Here is a 19154-nt window from a genome sequence, read left to right on the forward strand (position 1 = left end):
ACATATCGGGTGCCATTTGGATCCAAGGATCTGGTAAAGGTCTAGCAAGTCCAGAAAGTTCAAGATACTCCAGGCACTATACAATGGTGTTTACCTATTGCGTGAAGTCAGAGACAACACATGCTACAGTGACGTACTAGGGAAATCAATGCAGGCAGCGCGATAGGAGACATGGGTTGGCATCCAGACATCTTGGTAAGTTAAATTAAAATATCCAAATCATAACACTCAAACATCATAACAATCAAACAACTTTGGACTGCAAATGTTGTCATTTATGTCCATCACAGAGCTACCAAAATCACATATATTGTCCATTGAAGGGTGTAGATTCAAAATATGATATTTAAATGCAAAAACGTATTTTTGCGTTTTGGTATACAACGCATGGGCGTGAAAAACGCATTATTACGTCGTCGGTACTCAATGTGTTAAGGTTAGAGGCCAAATCTGGCCCACAGTTTCGTTTTACGTACGGTGTTTGGCACACGAGATATTAATTTACGGTGCGTCTACAGTGCAGTAGGCAAGCTGTAGCTAGGTAGGTGGATGGATAGGTAGGTTTTACTCTTTGACCAAGTCATTACGTATTACAACAAGCCCAGTGTCATGTCATAGTAGTTTAGTACTGTAGTTAAGCATTTTCAAGGACTATTACAGCGTTCCACATCTAGAACAGCATGCATTATGGTACTACAGCTCTCTGTAATGTCATAGAAATGTTGCTATAATGTAGTTGAGTGTTTTTAGCAAAGAGTGAATAGGCCCGTCGACGGGCCAATCTGCAATAAAAGGTTAACACTGTGCTTTTATTGTGTTTCCCTCTCCATCTGTAGGATGCCTTGTTTGACTGCATAGTGTTATCACTCCATGTTGGTAAGATCTTCACGTTATGTGGGTTGTATGTAACGTATGTCCGTATATAGGCCTGTGTCCTCTCTTTTTTGTCAGTTGTGCAATAGTTTAGTGATGTGATGTTATGTGTATGCCCTGTCCTAAACGAGTGTTGCTAGCTCAGGGAAGCGAAATGAATTTCAATGAAAACTGACAATAAAGTCTAGTCGTATCATATCGTATCGCATCGCATCGTATCGTGGACTCACCTTGAGGGATGCACTCACCATAGAACCTTTATTTATTTACCATAATTGTCGTAATGTAACTGGAACAGCATAATCTAGGGAAGTTAAGGTTAGAGGCCAAAGCTGGCCCACAGTGTTGGTTTTACTCTTTGATTGTGCAGTGTTAAATCAACACTTCGAGAGTCGATTTAACGTCTTCTAGATTGCATTTGGTCCCAGAGTACTCCCTAAGTGTTGAATTAACCCTGTGTTTTGGTGTTGCCATCTCCATCTGTAGGGTGTAGGATGCCTTGCTGAACTGGACTCATCTTGAGCAGTGATTCTCAAAGTCTGGTCCGGGGACCACTAGTGGTCCGCGACAGAGCTCAGGTGGTCCACGAGGGGATTTCTATTTGTCCAAGACAAGCTAACAGTAGGCTATAGCTTCAACATTATTATATAGCTTAACATAGCTGAAGTCACATTTTCACCACAAAAAGACAGGCTTGTAATGTGAATAAAAAGTAGTGATCTGCATCAAAATCAGTTGCGTCAAGTTAGCACCCGTCAACTGTCAATTCAGTTGACAGGTGGTCCCTGAACATTTTTGGGGGGACAAGGTGGTCCTCTGTCTGAAAAAGTTTGAGAAACACTGACCTTGAGGGATGCACTCCAGCAGCAGCTCGTTGGGCTCGTACTCCTCTGGACAGGTGTGGTGACACTTCCCCTGTAGGCGGAAGAAGCCGGCCGCACACCTGCTGCAGGTGTCACCGTTCACACAGCTGTCACAGTCCGCGGGGCACTCTGGAAAACACCGAGCACAACCCCAACAGCAGCCCTGTGAGCGTCTACACTGGAACATCCGTAGCACATCTCACTCTGAACTATATAGAATAGACCAGTGGTTCTCAATCTTTTTTTGAACAAATGCCCCCTAGACCTCATTATAAGCCTGTCAAAGCCCCCTTTAGTATTGAAAAATAAAATGGACTAATGCCCCCCAATGGCAACTAAGCACTGCACCCTCTCATCTGTATCCTTCTCAATGCCCCCCTAGGGCTTCCCAATGCCCCCCAGGGCTCTCCAACGCCCCCCCCTAACTTATATATACCTACGTAGACCTGATCGATCTGAAGAGGCTGTATGAGTGCACTTAAAGGGGAGAAAACCACACTTGCCAGCTCAGTCTCTCAGTCATTATTTATTCAACCACCATGATTGTCCACAGGCTCTTGACCCCTTAACACAGAGCCTCTGTTATAACCTTACTGTCCCCAAAACTGTAATGGCTAAGTCTTAATCTGTTACATAAGGCTCTCTGTACTGTCATAGCAATGTTGTCATGATGTAGTTCAGTATTTTCAGCAAATAGTGAATAGGCCCGCCGGCGACTCCATCTGCACTAAGAGGCTAGATGTCTAAAGAAAAGCAGGTATTCCCATCACCAGGTATAAACTAGATGAATAAACACCAGCAGCAGGTATGCACTCACCAGGTACGCACTCGCGCTGTGCGAGGCTGGGCACGCGGCCCTCTGGGCAGGTCTGCAGGCACTTCCCCTGGTGCAGGTAGAAGCCGGGCCGGCAGCGCGTGCAGAAGTTACCTGTGAAGCAGGAGTCACACTCCGGCCGACACTCTGCAAGACACACACCACAAACACAGACACAGCACATACGGACCAAAGGCCCAACATCAATACTAGGCTATGTCTGTACCACACAAGCAATGAATGAATGATGAAGTATATGAATGAATGGGTATATACCAGGGCTTGACGTGAACTGTTTTGCTCACCGGCCACTATGGCTAGTTGTTTTCCCAAGTCAACAGCCATTTAGCCTTTCTACTAGTCAGGGTTTTGTTGTGAGTTTTTTTTTCTTCGGAATATTGTTGCATTTGAATACAAACAATTGGTGAAACTACTGTGATTTGTCACACCAAAAAATTAGTTACCTGTCAAAGTGGCTAGTGAGACTGAAATTGTTACTAGCCACAGCCAAGTTTTACCAGCATTTAGCCGGTAGGCAGGTGTCAGTGTCAAGCCCTGGTATATACCGGTAAAAATTAATTACTGAGTGAATGAATGACTGAATGACTGAATGAATGAATGAATGAATGAATGAATGAGGCAGGTGAAATTTGTTTTCATCAGGCTACAGCATCTTGGTATAAGTTCCAATACACATCCAAGAATACACATTCTTTATGATCTGTAGATGGTATTTGATGTCATATCCTTCAGCAAAATACATCTTGAGCTTATTTATGACGTCAATAGTCTTCACTGAGGCGCTGAGGCCCGCCAGTGAAGCTACTCAAGTAAAGATGACTGCTGAGGGCAGGAGAGAAGAGAGCTCACTCAGAAATTCAAATGTTGATACATCACAGATGTTTTAAAAAGGATGGGACATCATTGACTGCATCCTCTTCAAGTATTTAAAGACTTAATTGAGCCCATGAAAGTCAGATATTGTGCCAAAATGGAAGGGTTGGATTGGATTTGACTTAAGATTGCGAAAGCCCCTTACAGCGAGCAACTACGAATCAGTCTGTGTGGACTAGAGCACTCAGACTAAGACTAAAGGCACTGTCATACACTGTGGCCAGGATGTTGGCATTGTGTGATGTACAGACAGAGAAATTGAAGTACCACTGTGTAATTGAATGGGTATGACATGACTGCTTAATGCTAGGACAGTTCCTTGTTTTGGAACGATGGTAATACACCATAAAGGAGATGTACCCTGTACCCTTTGAGTACAAAAATACCCATAGGAATAGTTTCATATACCTCTCTATTGTACCAATGAGATCAAATTATATTAGATAAAATACAATTAGATTACTTGAAATTACTGGGTAGATTTGATGTGCACCCAAATGATCTCCACTCATAGCATGGAGCATTTAAAACATGTAAGACAGACAAAACATCCAAAATATTTGAAATTCCAGCGCACCCTATGTGCACTTTTACTTCTTCTGTACTTGTGACATAGGCTGCTGTGGGTTCACTTACTAGTGCAGTCGTTTCTGTCAGGGGAGCGGGTGCCGTAGTAACCGCTGGGACAGGAGGGCAGACACACGCCGGTCTGCTTCATGCCGTTCCTCTCGAGGAAGATGAAGAGGCGCGGCTTGCAGGACAGACAGCCGTTGTACTCCGAACACGTCAGGCACCCGCTCTGGCACCCCGAGCTCATGCTCTCTGTGGAAACAAAGGATATCACATGGTAAATGGACTGCATTTATGTAGTGCCTTTATACTCCTTCGAGCACTCAAAGTGCTTTACATGGTATGCCTCACATTCATCCATTCGCACACCGGTGGCAGTGGCTGCCATGCAGGGTACCACACTGGCACCAGGAGCAATTTGGTGTTAAGTATCTTCCTCAAGGACACATCGATGAGGTCAGGCAGAGCAGGACTCAAACCTGCAACCCCCTGGTTGCCGAATGGCTCCTCTACCAGCTGAGCCACCCCCGCCCCACATGTCATTGGTCAATCCTCTGGTCTCATCACAGTTACTGTTTAATCCAATACACCTATTCTACACTGATACAGTAATATAGTATTGTGATGTGACATGTTATAAACAACTGTTTGAGCTCATGCTCTCCGTGGGCCAAAGGGGAACACACACATCACTGCTCATTTCTCTGCTCTACTCGCACACTTGTTTAACACAATACACTGACTCTCTCCTATAATGCCCAAATTATGCTTAGACTATCTTGTGTCATAATTAGTGACCATATAAATGGCATTTGGATACAGTAATACAGTATATGTAACAGTGTTCAATTGTATGCAACTGTTAATATATAAAAAAATTTAAAACATAAAATGCAAGATACAAATGAAAATATCCAACACCACAACATCATATTATTATACTATTCTGGTTGCGCTACTGTAACTACTGATATAGATAAACATAAAATGAAATGTTTGTTACTGAAGCATCTTTTTGCACGTCAACTACAGGACCTCCATGCAGTCTCCTAGTCCAGTGGTTCTCAACTGGAACAGTCTTGGGACCCACCATTTTCCACTCTCATTCGGTCGCGACCCAATTTTTTTAGCGTTCAAGTCAATTCAATGCAATTCTCAAAATGTAACCAAGACTTGAATGACTGTTTGCACGCTATCTATCTTGCATAAACATTCAGATTGTATCTATGACGACAGTTCACTAGCCTATCAAGATAAAAGTTTTCAATTGTTGCAGGAAAAGTTGGATTTTTTTTGTTTTGAATTACGTTTTGTTTTTACACCAAGGCCCCGCGACCCACTCATGACCCCTCCGCGACCCATTTTTGGGTCGCGACCCACCAGTTGAGAAACACTGTCCTAATCTATATCACAGCAAACACTTGTTTCACTTCAATATAAGGTGCTGTTTCCACATAGCAGGATATTTTTTTAGCAGGGTATTTTTTTCTCCTGCTAGGTGTAAACGCAACATGTGGATAAAAAAAATCCCCCATTGTAACAAATGCGTTTCAGCCCCCTAAACAGGATATTTTTTTCTCCTGCTTTTTATACCTGGATTTTAAATATCTGCTACGTGGAAACAGAAGGCCAAAACCAATGCAAAACCAATACAAGCAAGAGAAAAAAATATCCACATATAAAAATATCCAACTACGTGGAAACAGCACCTAAAAGTACTGACACCCATCTGATTTCATGCTTGGCAGCAAGCATACTGTAGTATGAGTATGTAATTGTCCCTAGTTAGATGCCGTACTAATTACTTGATGACATCTTGACCTTACATACAGACGTAGGTGAACGTATTGTGTATTCAGAGTTGGCTCGAGGCAGAATGAAGTAAACGAGCTACGTTATGGTGGTTCCAACTACAGCTACATGTCCATGATTCTTTATTCATATAATCCATAACACTACACATACAGCACTGTCTTCAGCTGGAGTCATTGCACAGAAATAGGCATACATTTTGCAAAAAAGCTGTGAGTACTGTAAAAACGGGAAGGTTCCTCAAAGAACATTCAAGTGGATTGTTGGTTCTCTCTAAGGAACCTTAAAAGTATTCTGAATTACCCCAGTATTTTTCCACAATGAAGGGTTCCTCAAAGCAGTGTTCCTCAAAGTTCTGTTTGTCACAAATAAGTTCCATGGAGAACTTTGAGGTTCCTCCACAGTTGAAAACTACTTCTATTAGATGATTTACCTCTTAATTTTAACTTAACTTGATTTACTCCTGAACCAGATTTGTAATATAGACCCCCATGGTCTCATTGACACTTCAGTTCATTCCTGAACCATGTTTGTGTTCTTCTAGGGAACATTGATATCACAGAGAAGAAAAACATAATTTAGCACACCCAAGAGGTGTCTGTCCTTGTAATGACTGTTTAACTACTGTGCTCTGAGGGGTGTGAAAACCCAACCCCACAGATGGGCCCACCGCACCGCTCTGCTCCACTCTGCTCCGCTCTCCTCTCCTCTCAGCAGGCTTCGTGTGAAAGGCTACAGCTGATCTATAAACAGCAAGCCCACGCCGGTGCAAAACCATAAACACAACAGGCTGGACACTCATCTGCACAACGTCTACATGAACAACATAATCAGCAATGACACACACACACAGAGTGAGAAAAGGAGGGTGTGTGAGAGAGAGAGACATAGAGACATACCTGGAGAGAAAGAGACAGTGAGAGAAAATGCATTGTGCTGGGAAAGCCACAGGTCTGGGAACACATGAGCGCTTGTGAAAATGCCTGCAGAAAGGGCCGCAGACAGCTTTGGCTGGGCCCGGGACAAACTCTGACAGGGCCCCCAAACCCAACACATAATGAGGATCCAATTCTGGGCCTCCTCTCTCCCTGGGCCCGGGACAAGTGACCCCTTTTTCCTCCCCTGTCGCCTTCCCTGCCTGCAGATTCTGACAGCCCTAACCCCCATTGCTCCAACCCACCACTGACCACCCCACGTCACCCCGTACCGCCACTGCCTCTACCACCCACCCACTTTTTCTCACGTCTCCGTATTATTCCAAGGGCATAAATAACCCGAGTGTATGGGTACCTTGTCAGCCCCAGAGAATGCGAAGCATTTGGAGAGATATATGATTTGTTTCAGTGACCTGAAAGCCCTGACTCATGAGAACAGGCCCTACAGTATGACTCCGCACACATGCCTAGGATAATAAACCCCTCGAGTTCTCCTCCATCCCTCCATCCCTGGGCCCTGACCACTTCGTCATGCCACTTGATGTTAAAACAACACGGGAACACACAGAGCGAGCGAGCGTGGCGTGGCGTGGCGTGGCACTTAACATAATAGCGCCGTTCCTCAAAAAGTCACCGGTCACTGGTCCCTCTGGAGCGCTATGTCATGCTTATATGACCAACAATGAAGTGCAGGCCATCACATCTACAGTTGGGTTGTGTAAATACCATGGGGCAAATTGACACCCGCGATAACAACAAGTGATGGAGCACTGAGATTTGGCTTTGATAAAAACACACGCTCCCCTTCTTGGAGAGGCTGTCATTTTGATGGAGGGTTAACGTGGCAGGATTGGAGAGAGAGAGAGAGAGAGAGAGAGAGAGAGAGAGAGAGAGAGAGAGAGAGAGAGAGAGAGAGAGCAAGCGATAGAGAGAGAGAGAGGGGGGGGTGAAAGAGAGAGAGCGAGCGAACATGCGAGAGAGAGGGAGAGGGAGCGAGCATGCGAGAGAGAGGGAGAGTGAGCGAGCGAGAGAGAGAGCGAGCGAGTGTGCGAGAGAGAGAGAGAGAGAGAGAGAGAGAGAGAGAGAGAGAGAGAGAGAAATAGAGAAGAAAATACAGACAGAGTGAGACAGAAAACCGAGTACAGAGTACCGAGCACGAAAGTGGTGAGGGGGGATGGATAGAATTAAACAGAGGGCAGAGCTGGCAGGAAAAGAGTAAGAGAGTGAGAGGGGAGGACAGAAAGTATAAACAAAATAAAAAGCAAGCAAGAAAGAAAGAAAGAAAGAAAGCAAGAAAGAGAGAAAGAAACTATTAGCCGCTGCCAATCGATCCCAGGTGCTGCCCCTCCAGCTGCACCTCTACCCTGGTTCTCAGCGCTGTCCGCTTCTCTCTCCCTCTCCCGTGGTTCTCAGTTCCCTCTGCTTCTCCCTCTGACATTCTCTCTCGCTCTCTGTCTCGGTGCTCTCTGCTTCTCTCTCCCCTAGTTCTCAGTGCTGTCTGTCTGTCTGTCTGTCTGTCTGTCTGTCTGTCTGTCTCTCTCTCTCTCTCCTGGTGCTCTCTGCTTCTCTCTCCTGGTTCTCAGTGCTGTCTGCTTCTCTCTCTCTCTCTCTCTCTCTCTCTCTCTCTCTCTCTCTCTCTCTCTCTCTCTCTCTCTCTCTCTCTCTCTCTCTCTCTCTCTCCCCTGGTTTTCAGTGCTGTCTCCTCCTCTCTCCTGCCTCTCATTGCCATCTGCCTCTCACTGCCTGGTGATGATGCTTCACAGTGCGTCCACCTCCAGGGGCCACACGGGGGCCCCGGAGGAAAGCAACAGGGATGGGCTTGGTGCTGCGGACCAATATAGACCCCTACTGCAGACTAGCCCGCCAACAAACCTACTCACTCTTTTCTGAAAACACTCAACTACATAATAGCAACACTCAGGGCCAGATTAACACACAGGCTAGATATGGCTGCAGCCTAGGGGCCCTCACCTGCCAGGGGCCCCCTGATTGGACAAAAGTGAAAAACTGCAGAATTGTGATAGGATGCAGTATTGAAAAACATCACGTGTCATGTTGAGTACAGTTGGTAGACATGTTATCCTTAATTCCTGACTTGGAATTATGACACTGTCTATGTACATTTGTCATGAATTTGCCTTCCGGGGGCGCACAGCAACCTGTAGCCTAGGGGCCCCAGACCATCTTAATCCGGCCCTGACAGCACTGATATGACAGTACCAAAAGGTAACACACAATTGGTGATTACATTTTTTTTGATGATGAGGCTCTGTGCAAAGGTGTACCATCACACCAGTGTGACAGAAATGTTTGGACGATGAAAGTTCAAGAGAATTTCGAGCACCAATTTGAATATTTTAAAACCTTGCATTGTCTTTTTACAAAATGTTCAGCAACCAACCCTTCAAAACATACCAAGGCGGAACGGAACGGTCGCAGGGCGGACGCGGTCTTTCTGCTTAGTTTTGGCCGGCGTGCTTTTCTCTGCCTTGCACACTGACAGCGTCGGCGTGCGCGGCCAGTCCCATTCAAAACCCTCCCCACAGCCAAAGCTAGCATGCTACTTTGCCATTCATTTGAATGAGACACCGCCGGTCGCCGGCGTGAAAAATACGCTCGAGTTCTATTTTCCAAATCCAGCGCGGCGCGGAGCCGGCTCCCGCGCCGCTGACGCCCGACTACCGCCGGTTGGTGTGTAAGGACAGATAGGTTTCAATGTATTTTCACTGACGCCGGTAAAAAACGCGGCCGTTCCGCGCCGCTTTACCGCCTTGGTGTGTAATATGGAGAAGGAAGAGGGGGGCTTGTAATCGCCCTCAAAGCTTCAGATTGAGGTGCACGCCACGGTGCTGGAGCAGCGACACGAGAATGTGGCAGTCAGTGTCAAGTTGAAGTTAATGTGCGGTTGTGACCTCAAAGGAGGAGAGAGAAAAGAAGAGAAGCAAAAGGATATATATATATATATATATATATATATATATATAGAGAGAGAGAGAGAGAGAGAGAGGGGGATAAGATAGAGAGAAAGACAGAGATAAGGAAAGATGAAGAGAGGAACACGGCGAGGTGAAGAAAGAAAGGTAAAACAAAAAACAGTACACAAGGCTGTGTGCTGTTTCACTTAGGGCACAGGTGAATAAATGCAGGCACAGCGGGCCTCAGTGTTTAACAGTGGTGCCCTCCCATCCGCCGTACGACATATAGGCAGACAGTTTTACAAAAAATCATTTGCCAAATGTAATGTAATGTAATTGTAATGAGTCATCGTAATAATAATTAGGGCGTAGCCCAAAGGTTGCCGGTTCGACTCCCGACCCGTTAGGTTGGTGTGGGGGGGGGGGGGAGTAATTAACCAGTGCTTTCCCCCATCCTACTCCATGACTGAGGTACCCTGAGCATGGTACCGTCCCGGCGCGCTGCTCCCTTGGGGCGCCATTGGGGGCTGCCCCCTTGCACGAGTGAGGCATAAAATGCAATTTCGTTTTGTGCAGTGTGCATTTGTGTCATGACAATGACAATGGGAGTTGGAGTTTACCAGATGGGCTCATAATAGCTGTATGGGGCCCCCAACAGTCAGAACCATCATGAGTTTGTTGAACATGTCAGAGTTTATCTGTGCATTGTAAATACCAGCAAAAATAAGCCAAGAGGGCCCCATGACAATACTTTGCCTAGGGCCCCCAAAAGTGTAGGACTGCTGCTGGATGTAGTGAAGTGAAAGCCAATAGCTCTCCACAGCACACAAGCACACACTACACACTGCATACAATGAAACTGCATTTATGCCTCACCCATGCAAAGGGGCAGCCGCCAATGGCGCCCCAAGGGAGCAGTGCAGCAGGACGGTACCATGCTCAGGGTACCTCAGTCATGGAGAGCACTGGTTACTCCCCCCACCAACCTGGCGGGTCGGGAGTCGAACCGGCAACCTTTGGGCTATAAGTCTGACGCCCTAACTGCTTACCCATGACTGCCCTGCACACACAGGCAGAGATGATGATGGTGTTTTGCTTGCCCTCTCAAAGTGAATTTCAGCATTCCATGCTTTGGGCGAATTGTATTAATACTCAGCAAACCTTCTCTCTTCTGGGAAACCCACTCCAGTAGCAAGGCTTACCTCTGAACACACACACACACACACACACACACACACACACACACACACACACACACACACACACACACACACACACACACACACACACACACACACACACACACCTTTCTCATCCTTTCCTCCCATTCGATGTCGGCTGCCAGATTGCCATAGATCACGGATATTCTGTTTGACATATCTGAGCGATCTTTACAACTGCTGTCCATTTGCCCGCATGCATTCCTGCAGAACGCTCTAATTCACAGGAGAACCTTTAACACGGAGGAATTCCGCCTGCCTCTTGCCCTCACGTCACGCCGCCATCACCTCTGGTCTGGGGGCTGCTTGCGTAACTACTTCACCCTCACCAACACCCTCATATACTACATGGGTTCTAAATTTTTGTTTTCTCCTGACTGCGCGAAACTAGCTGCACACAACTCAACCTCTGATTGTTGGAAACCGCTGGCGGTCAAAAAATTAGCTCTCGTGGTTGGCGTGGGTGTCTTGCCCCTCCTTAAAACGTGTTGATAAACAAAACAAAAACCCATCTATAGGCTCCTCAACCTAGCCTGATTATCAACGACTTTCAAATCTCTTTGAGACTGGGTCTGACCAAGAGCTTAACAATTAACATTTCCCAAATAGCATGGTTGACCCACCTCCCTAAGTTTGCTACTAATTGACTGGTTTCCGACAAAGTGGGTGGGTGGAGTTCCCGATTTTCCAGGAGATCAGAAACGATATTTGCATTGCTCTTGGCCTGACTAGAAGCAATGTGGAAGGTGTTGTGTCACTAGGAGGGCGTGAACTAGCTATCCCCTACCTCACCCACATTCCCCAAACCAGATGCACCTCACTCGAACCAACACCCTCAAAGGCTCTTTGGGCTCAACCACATTCCCTAGAACAGATGCACCTCACCCTCACCCTCACCCTCACCGACACCCTCAGACCCAACGCCCTCAAAGGCTCCTTAGGCTCACCGACATCCTCCAGAGTGGATGCACCGCACCCTCACCATCACCCCACACCCTCACCATCACCCCACACCCTCACCATCACCCCACACCCTCAACCCCAGGCTCAACACCATCACCCTCTAAGACATCCACACCCGGCCACAGATGCACCGCACCCTCACCATCACCCCACACCCTCACCATCACCCCACACCCTCACCATCACCCCACACCCTCACCATCACCCCACACCCTCACCATCACCCCACACCCTCACCATCACCCCACACCCTCACCATCACCCCACACCATCACCCCACACCCTCACCATCACCCCACACCCTCAACCCCAGGCTCAACACCATCACCCTCTAAGACATCCACACACCGCCACCGATGCACCGCACCCACACCCCCACCCCCACCCTCAACCTCAGAGCAGATGCACCGCACCCTCACCATCACCCCACACCCTCAACCCCAGGCTCAGCACCATCACCCTCTAAGACAGTGATTCCCAACCTTTTGTGTCTCATGTACCCCCCAAACCATTTCATTGTACCATGAGTACCCCCCTAACTCATATTTTACATTGCTTTTTCTATTCCAGTGTGACTTTGCTCCATGCATTTGTTCAAATTAAATTTTACCAAGTACCCCCTGCAGTATGCTCGCGTACCCCTAGTGGTACACGTACCCCTGGTTGGGAAACACTGCTCTAAGACATCCACACCCGGCCACAGATGCACCGCACCCCCACCCCCACCCCCACCCTCAACCTCAGAGTAGATGCACCGCACCCTCACCGACACCCTTCAGACACACCCCCACTCCAGAGGCTCACTTTCACCGACACCCTCAAGTTCCTCTACCTCACCCACATCCCCCAGACCAGATACATCACACCCACACCCGCACCCTCACCGCCAGGCTCAACACCATCACCCTCAAAGGCTCCTCACCCACACTTTCACCCTCAGCCCAAGCCACCCCGACACCCTGGGAGCACCGCACCCTCAACCTCACCCTAACCAACTTTCCCCAGACCAGCTGTACCGCACCCGCACCCTCACCCACACTGCCAGGCTCAACACCATCAACACCCTCAAAGGCTCCTCACCCACAACCACATACCTCCTACCAGCTGCACCCACACCCCCACCCTCACGTCCAAGCTCAACACCCTCACCCTCACCCTCAGACCGTATGCACCGCACCAACACCCTCACCCTCACCCTCACTGACACCCTCACCCCCACTCTGAGGCTCACCCTTACCAAACCCCCCTCCCCCCTCCAGGCCAGAGGCATCGCACCATGACTGACACCCTGCAAGCCCCCCCCCGACACCCCCGCGTCACTGACTGACTGCTCAGAATCATCAGTTTTGTTCTGTTCCATTTCACGCTTTGTCCTGCATTATTGTCTCGGCTCACATTTAGACCCAGGCGACAGACACACAAAACAAAACCATCACGCTTTCCTGGAAAAAGCCTTGGCTTTCCTTTCCTCTTGAACGGCAGTCTTGTTCAAATGTGACCACATGATATTAAACAGTGACATGACAGATGCAGCTTCCATCGTCATATGTGTGGACTTGCTTTCCTCGACAACGAGTTTTGTTGACCATAACGAATTTAAGTCCAACCACTACTGTATTTAAACAATATCGCACCATATCGCACCAAGTTCATTTTACACTTTCTCTTGAGTTTGTAATTGAGCTTCATCTTTCTCCTGTACTTCCCGCTCTCTGAGCCTGGCAGCGCAAATTTTACCACCAAGCTCAACGTGATCTCTCAGAATTCTGTGGAATGGACACGGATCTTTGGGATTTTACCACAATTCCGTACCCCTGGACACAGAATTGTTTTCCATGATGGACACACGGAAGTGCTTTCTCTATTTTCCTACAGTTCTATGTTTCCACAGTCTTGTATTTTCTCAGGATTTTTCTAATTTCAAGTATCTTTTTTCTCAAAAACCATTTCTTACTGATAGGTTAGGGATTGTGTTAGTTTGGGCACAGCTAGTATTCTTTCGCTTATTACATGAATATGATAGCCTATCAACCAACTGTAAAAGGTATTTCTCAAAAACATGTCTTTACTGACAGGTAAAGGTTAGGGATTGTTTTGGCCAGGGAACAACTCAAATTGCTCTAGCATTTTTTTTATTTAGTATTAAAATAAATCTATTTTGTAATGATAGACTTAACACATTGCTGTGGGAATATAGAAAGGACTTTTGTGTGTCAATCATGGAAAACAATTCCGTGTCCAGGGGCACAGAATTTTGGCAATAGCCGTGAAACTGACACGGATTTTGTGTCCCAAAGATCCGTTTCCATTCCACGGAATTCTGAGAGATCAGGCTGCCAAGCAAGCAGCTAGCTGTTACCAGAGAGTGTTTATGGGTAGTACGAGAGAAATCTCGCGACTTTTTCCGCGTGGTATTGTCCACTAAGTGACGCCATCCAGACAGCGCAGAGGAGCGCAGAGGAGCGCAGAGGAGCGCCAAGGAGCGCCAAGGAGCGCAGAGGCTGTTAGAATGAATGGGGTCCATGGAGCTCATCCACAGATGCTGCCATTGCTTTGGGAGATAATTGGTATCGTCGTTTCATTTTATTTTTCCCAAAGGCAGGATGAATTATCCTTTCAAACAGCACTTAGTTTGAATGTTTTAACTCTCTGGATCTTTGTAAAATACGTCTTTATTGTCAATATGACGTCACGAGTGGCTTCACACACTGCGTTTGGATTGGTCGGCCGGCTGCATTGCTGTGATCACGACGGCCGTAAAGCAATTTTGTTAGCAAGATGCTAGCGGAGCCTGACTCATAAATGCCAATGCTGTAAGAAATCAGAAGGACATAACTCTCAGGTTATTGTACATTTCATTTACACCCACATTGGTTTCTCAGAACTTACAATAATATTGTCAAGGTTCAGCCGACAGCGAGCACCATTGTTAGTTATTAGCGCCAGCCTTATGGGCTCTGCTGTCTCGACAGCGCTCTCTAGGTGAACTGCAGGCACGGGCTGGAGGGCGAGATTGAACACTGTATGTAAACCCACTGTGCTGTTACCATAGGATTCCATGATAATAGCTTGTTTGAAACTAGAAACAACATCACCAGACTAAGAGAATGGCTGCACAGTAAATTCTGCAGTGCTCATTTAACACTTAGAGAGTTGATTTGACATCATTTGGACTTAAATGAACTCTCGAAGTGTTGAATTACGGTAACACCACAGCATTTACTGTGTGGAAATACAGGAGAAAGACGAAACTGAAGCTTATTCCAGAAATGGTGCAGGATCGCTTTAAAATGCAGTATTGCTTATGCTGGGAAAGCGATGGATGCGTATGCGTAAACAGTAGGCCGGCAGTAGGCCTACAATAGCCATGGATCGCGTTTCCTGAAAAACTAAAACGCAGTTGATCTACGGCTTTGGAGGCATTGCCACTGTCAGTAGACAACAAATGAGCCTACTGAGTTAATACCTAGACATGTCAGAAGAAGAAATGGTGCAATGTAAACAGTCATGATTGCAGTCTCAACAGTGTGCTGGTGGTCAGCTTGACTTGACTGGAGGAAGACGGAGGGAGTGTGGAGGGACAGGCCAGGCAACCTGGACGAGAAGCCCCGTACGAGGGCACGATCCCTGGGGTGATGGAGCGATGACACTACGCTCACACTCAACGGACCTATATCCTGACTCAAGACTTGACGTCTGACACACATATGAACACGTATATGAACAAGTACGCTCCCTCTCTCTCTGTCTCTCTCTCTCTCATATTCATGTGCTCCCGCTGTCTCTCTCTTTCTTTCTCTTTTTCTTTCTCTCTCCCTCTCTGTCTCTCTCTCTCTCACACACACACACACACGCACACACACATACACACACACGCGCACACACAGACACACACGCACGCGCACACACGCACACACACACACACACACACACACACACACACACACACACACACACACACACACACACACACACACACTTCATGTCAACTACGTAGATGTAGATGTAGGGCCAAATCAATGTGCCAGGGATTCCATCTGTTCGACCTTTGACCTCCATAAGGCCCATCCATCACAATATGACGAGTCATCATTCCTTGCAATGAAACTTGCACCCCGGTGGGTGTCATTTTAGGTGTGGATGATGGGGACATACCCATACCACTTTTGAGATGAACCTAGCCTATCCCAGCCACTTTTTCACAAATATAATGTAAAAATAGCATATCTGGACCAGCCAAACCTACACCTTTGTCGCACATCTAATGGCTCATCTGCCACCTTATATTATACGGATCGTATAGATGAAGAGGTATAGAGCATGAGTGAGGGGGTACTCACAGTAGGACAGAGGGGTTTAGGTGGTACTACACCTGGGTCATTTCCCAATCACACCCAATATCCCTCTTCCACTGGTTTCCTATCTCCATCTTCAACTGCCCTGTCTAAATTAAAGTCTAAAATGCTCCCCCATAATAAAACACAAAACAAAAAACCCCAAAAAGAATAAAGTTTATACATTGAATTGTTCTTTTTTTCTTTGCTCGCTGTGTCACATTATGGAGATGCGGGAGCTGTTTCCGCTCGGTGCGTCACCAGAATAACAGGAAGCTTGGCCACCCAAACCTCGGCCCTTACGGCCAGCCGGTCATTACCCTCGGAGCACGCTCACTCACTACTGTGGTTCCTCACCCGCCGCCACCGTTTCAAACGCTTTCAATTAGCCAGCGCTGTTGGTGGCTGCCTGGTGGGCGTGCCAAGGGCGGGTGGGCTGCTGCTGTTGGTCGTGGTGGTGGTGGTTATGTTACATACTCAGAACTTTGGTCATCTGCCAGGGGCGATTCTAGGGTAAGGTGGGGCCCCCGCAAGCGAAAATTCAAAAGAATGAACATTCGCAACAAATTGCCACTACTGTAGTTTGAAATCTTAACTATTATTCTATTATCTACAGTAGGCTTGGGGGCCCCAAGCGGCTGCCTGCCTAGCCTGGTGACAAAATATGCCTCACCCCATCCCTGTAGTCCATTTCTGTGCTTGTTATGAAGTTTGAAAGATTGACAAAAAAAAAAGATTCAAACACACATTACAGATTCTGTGATCCATTCTAACCTATAAACCTAATGGCTATAGAAATTATGAAAAGTTCATTTCATTAGATACTTAATTGTTGAATGAAGTGGCTTAGTTTTAAGAGTGTGTTTTGGATATTGCAAGGCTCTTTTTAGTTACCCTTCCCTGGAACTAATTCAACCTTGGCAACACTGTTGTGATGTATTCCATACCAATGCAGTTTCAAGTTAATCTAAACAAATAAAGGCAACAATACCTGCAAACAATTGCTTTTGTTAGATCTGTACGGATAATAGGCCTAAATAATACAAAATGAAAGCATTGGCACATTAAGACTATCATTAACCTCTGGTAAATTTATTTTAGCCTATATATACGCACAATTTATCATCAACAGGCCTATCCTTTTTTAAAGGTACTTATAGCCTTTGCTATAGCCTATAATGTAAAACAAAATTTTGGGGAACAACCCAATTCCGAGTTTGTTTGAGGCTCTTATCATACAATATAGGCTAGGTTTAGAACCCTTGTGGCTTCTTTAGAGCCACTGTGGACTTATGGTATATCATGTACAAACGTAGTTGTAAAATTTTTAAAAAATGTATTCCAAATAAAAGGACAAGATATAAGGTAGGCCTTTTCAAATCGGCATTTTACAATAGGGCACCTCACCAGAGGGCTTGTGTGAAAGTCATCTCGACCTCTGAGGTTTCACTGCGTGCACTGCCCATGTTGCCACACGCACGGGTTTTGGGTTTTCCCCTTTCAGACCCCCGCCTGGCTTTGCCTATACCCTCGTAACGGCGTGAAGTTTTCATTTAGTGGTAGGTTATAGTCGCCATTCGAAACCAAGGGGGGCGAGGTGAACTCAAGAGTGAGGGAAAGAAGTTCTCCATCAAGTCCATCAAGCGAACTTTTTCAAAGTGTGCAGCAAAGCTTGCGTTGCGTGTGGAGGTGACCGCTAGAGAGCGATCAGAACATGCGGGGGACGAACTCGACACAACACCACAAGAAGCAGGTATAGGTAGGCTAAACACACACACGTGTGTAAAAGACCTGAAATGCGACATTGTTTAAAAACAAAAAACAAGACAAGAGAGGCATTGCTATGATGTACTGGAATCTAAAGTCATCTGATAGATGTGCGTTTACAGTGCTACGTCCGCGAGTCAGTGATGGCTGATAAATATTGTGAAGGTGCCCAACTTTGGCCCGAGACAGTTACGGGGGAATTAGTATGTCACCAAACAGATTAATTAGCAAAAAGACAGACAGACAGACAAACTCACATGAAAAGATAGATACAATTGACACTGAAGAGGACCGTGTGTAGCCCATCACCACCACACAGATTCCCACCCGATAAAATGCAGCGCAATAAAGGAGTACCAACCTCGCCAACATAACCTTTATCTACCCCGAATCTCGGGAACAGCAATACTCCAGCCCAACAATTCAAAAGGGGGGAAAAACCCAAACAACAGATAGCCTTCTCTTGGTCTTCTCTCCTTACGAGAAAAAGCATGGTAGTGAGAAAGAGAAAGTCCCGGTAATGCAGCGGACAGGTGTGTGCGTAAAGCAAGGCATCTGTCCCCAGGCGCTCCCCGGTTTAACTACTTACGTTTGTGTGGCCGGTGCCTTGAGGCGTGTTGCTGACAATTAGTGTACTCCATACAGTGCAAGATCAAAACAATGGAGATCAGTTGCAAGTGCATAGTAACCCAAGGATAAGGATGCTTGTCGTGTCAATGTCAATGTCCTCCGCCAACCCGCGAGTGTTGTTTTCGCTGAGGTCTGGTAATACCGTAACTCCCTAACAAGAGTCAAACTCCAAATCCATCTGAGGGGCGAGAGAAACAACATTTACCAAGGCCCAAATACACCTGGGCCATCTCGGCAGTAACATCCTGGGAAAAATCCGTACTCGGTAACTCATTCCATGAAAATGGCTAAAACCGCCAGTTTCCCATCAAGAAGAGGTGGATGAAAAGGGACCTCAAACGAAGAAATAAAAAAGCGATCAGTTGAAACTGATCATGATGATCAGATTAATTGTACCATCTTCCAGGATTCCACGCAGATCCACCACAGTAGTTTTCAGTGCAACCAGGTGGGAGATGCAGATGTTACTGCCTTGCGACCGGTGGGTAAGATGTTCGAATCAACATCTCACAGGGTCTTTGTGATTCACCACGCCAAAAGCACTATCGAAACAAGAAAATGGTC

The 19154-nt window shown here is 46.6% G+C and overlaps 1 protein-coding gene across 2 annotated transcripts in view; it reads right to left on the reverse strand.

Moving 5' to 3' along the window:
• Positions 1-19154, reverse strand: part of rspo3 (R-spondin 3) — a 42923-nt gene that overhangs the window by 23651 nt on the left and 118 nt on the right. Inside the window, exons 1-4 of one of the 2 annotated variants that reach the window (XM_063198704.1) lie at positions 18550-19154; positions 4081-4266; positions 2554-2697; positions 1719-1865 (exon numbers count right to left, since the gene is read on the reverse strand). The exon at positions 18550-19154 is cut by the window's right edge and continues 118 nt beyond it. In XM_063198704.1, the coding sequence (XP_063054774.1) occupies positions 1719-1865; positions 2554-2697; positions 4081-4266; positions 18550-18643 (571 nt within the window). In that variant the 5' untranslated portion in view covers positions 18644-19154. The remainder of the gene's footprint in view (positions 1-1718; positions 1866-2553; positions 2698-4080; positions 4267-18549) is intronic. The other variant, XM_063198705.1, reaches the window with a different exon arrangement.

The sequence above is a fragment of the Engraulis encrasicolus genome, chromosome 5 (assembly GCF_034702125.1).
Source record: "Engraulis encrasicolus isolate BLACKSEA-1 chromosome 5, IST_EnEncr_1.0, whole genome shotgun sequence".
Taxonomy (NCBI): domain Eukaryota; kingdom Metazoa; phylum Chordata; class Actinopteri; order Clupeiformes; family Engraulidae; genus Engraulis; species Engraulis encrasicolus.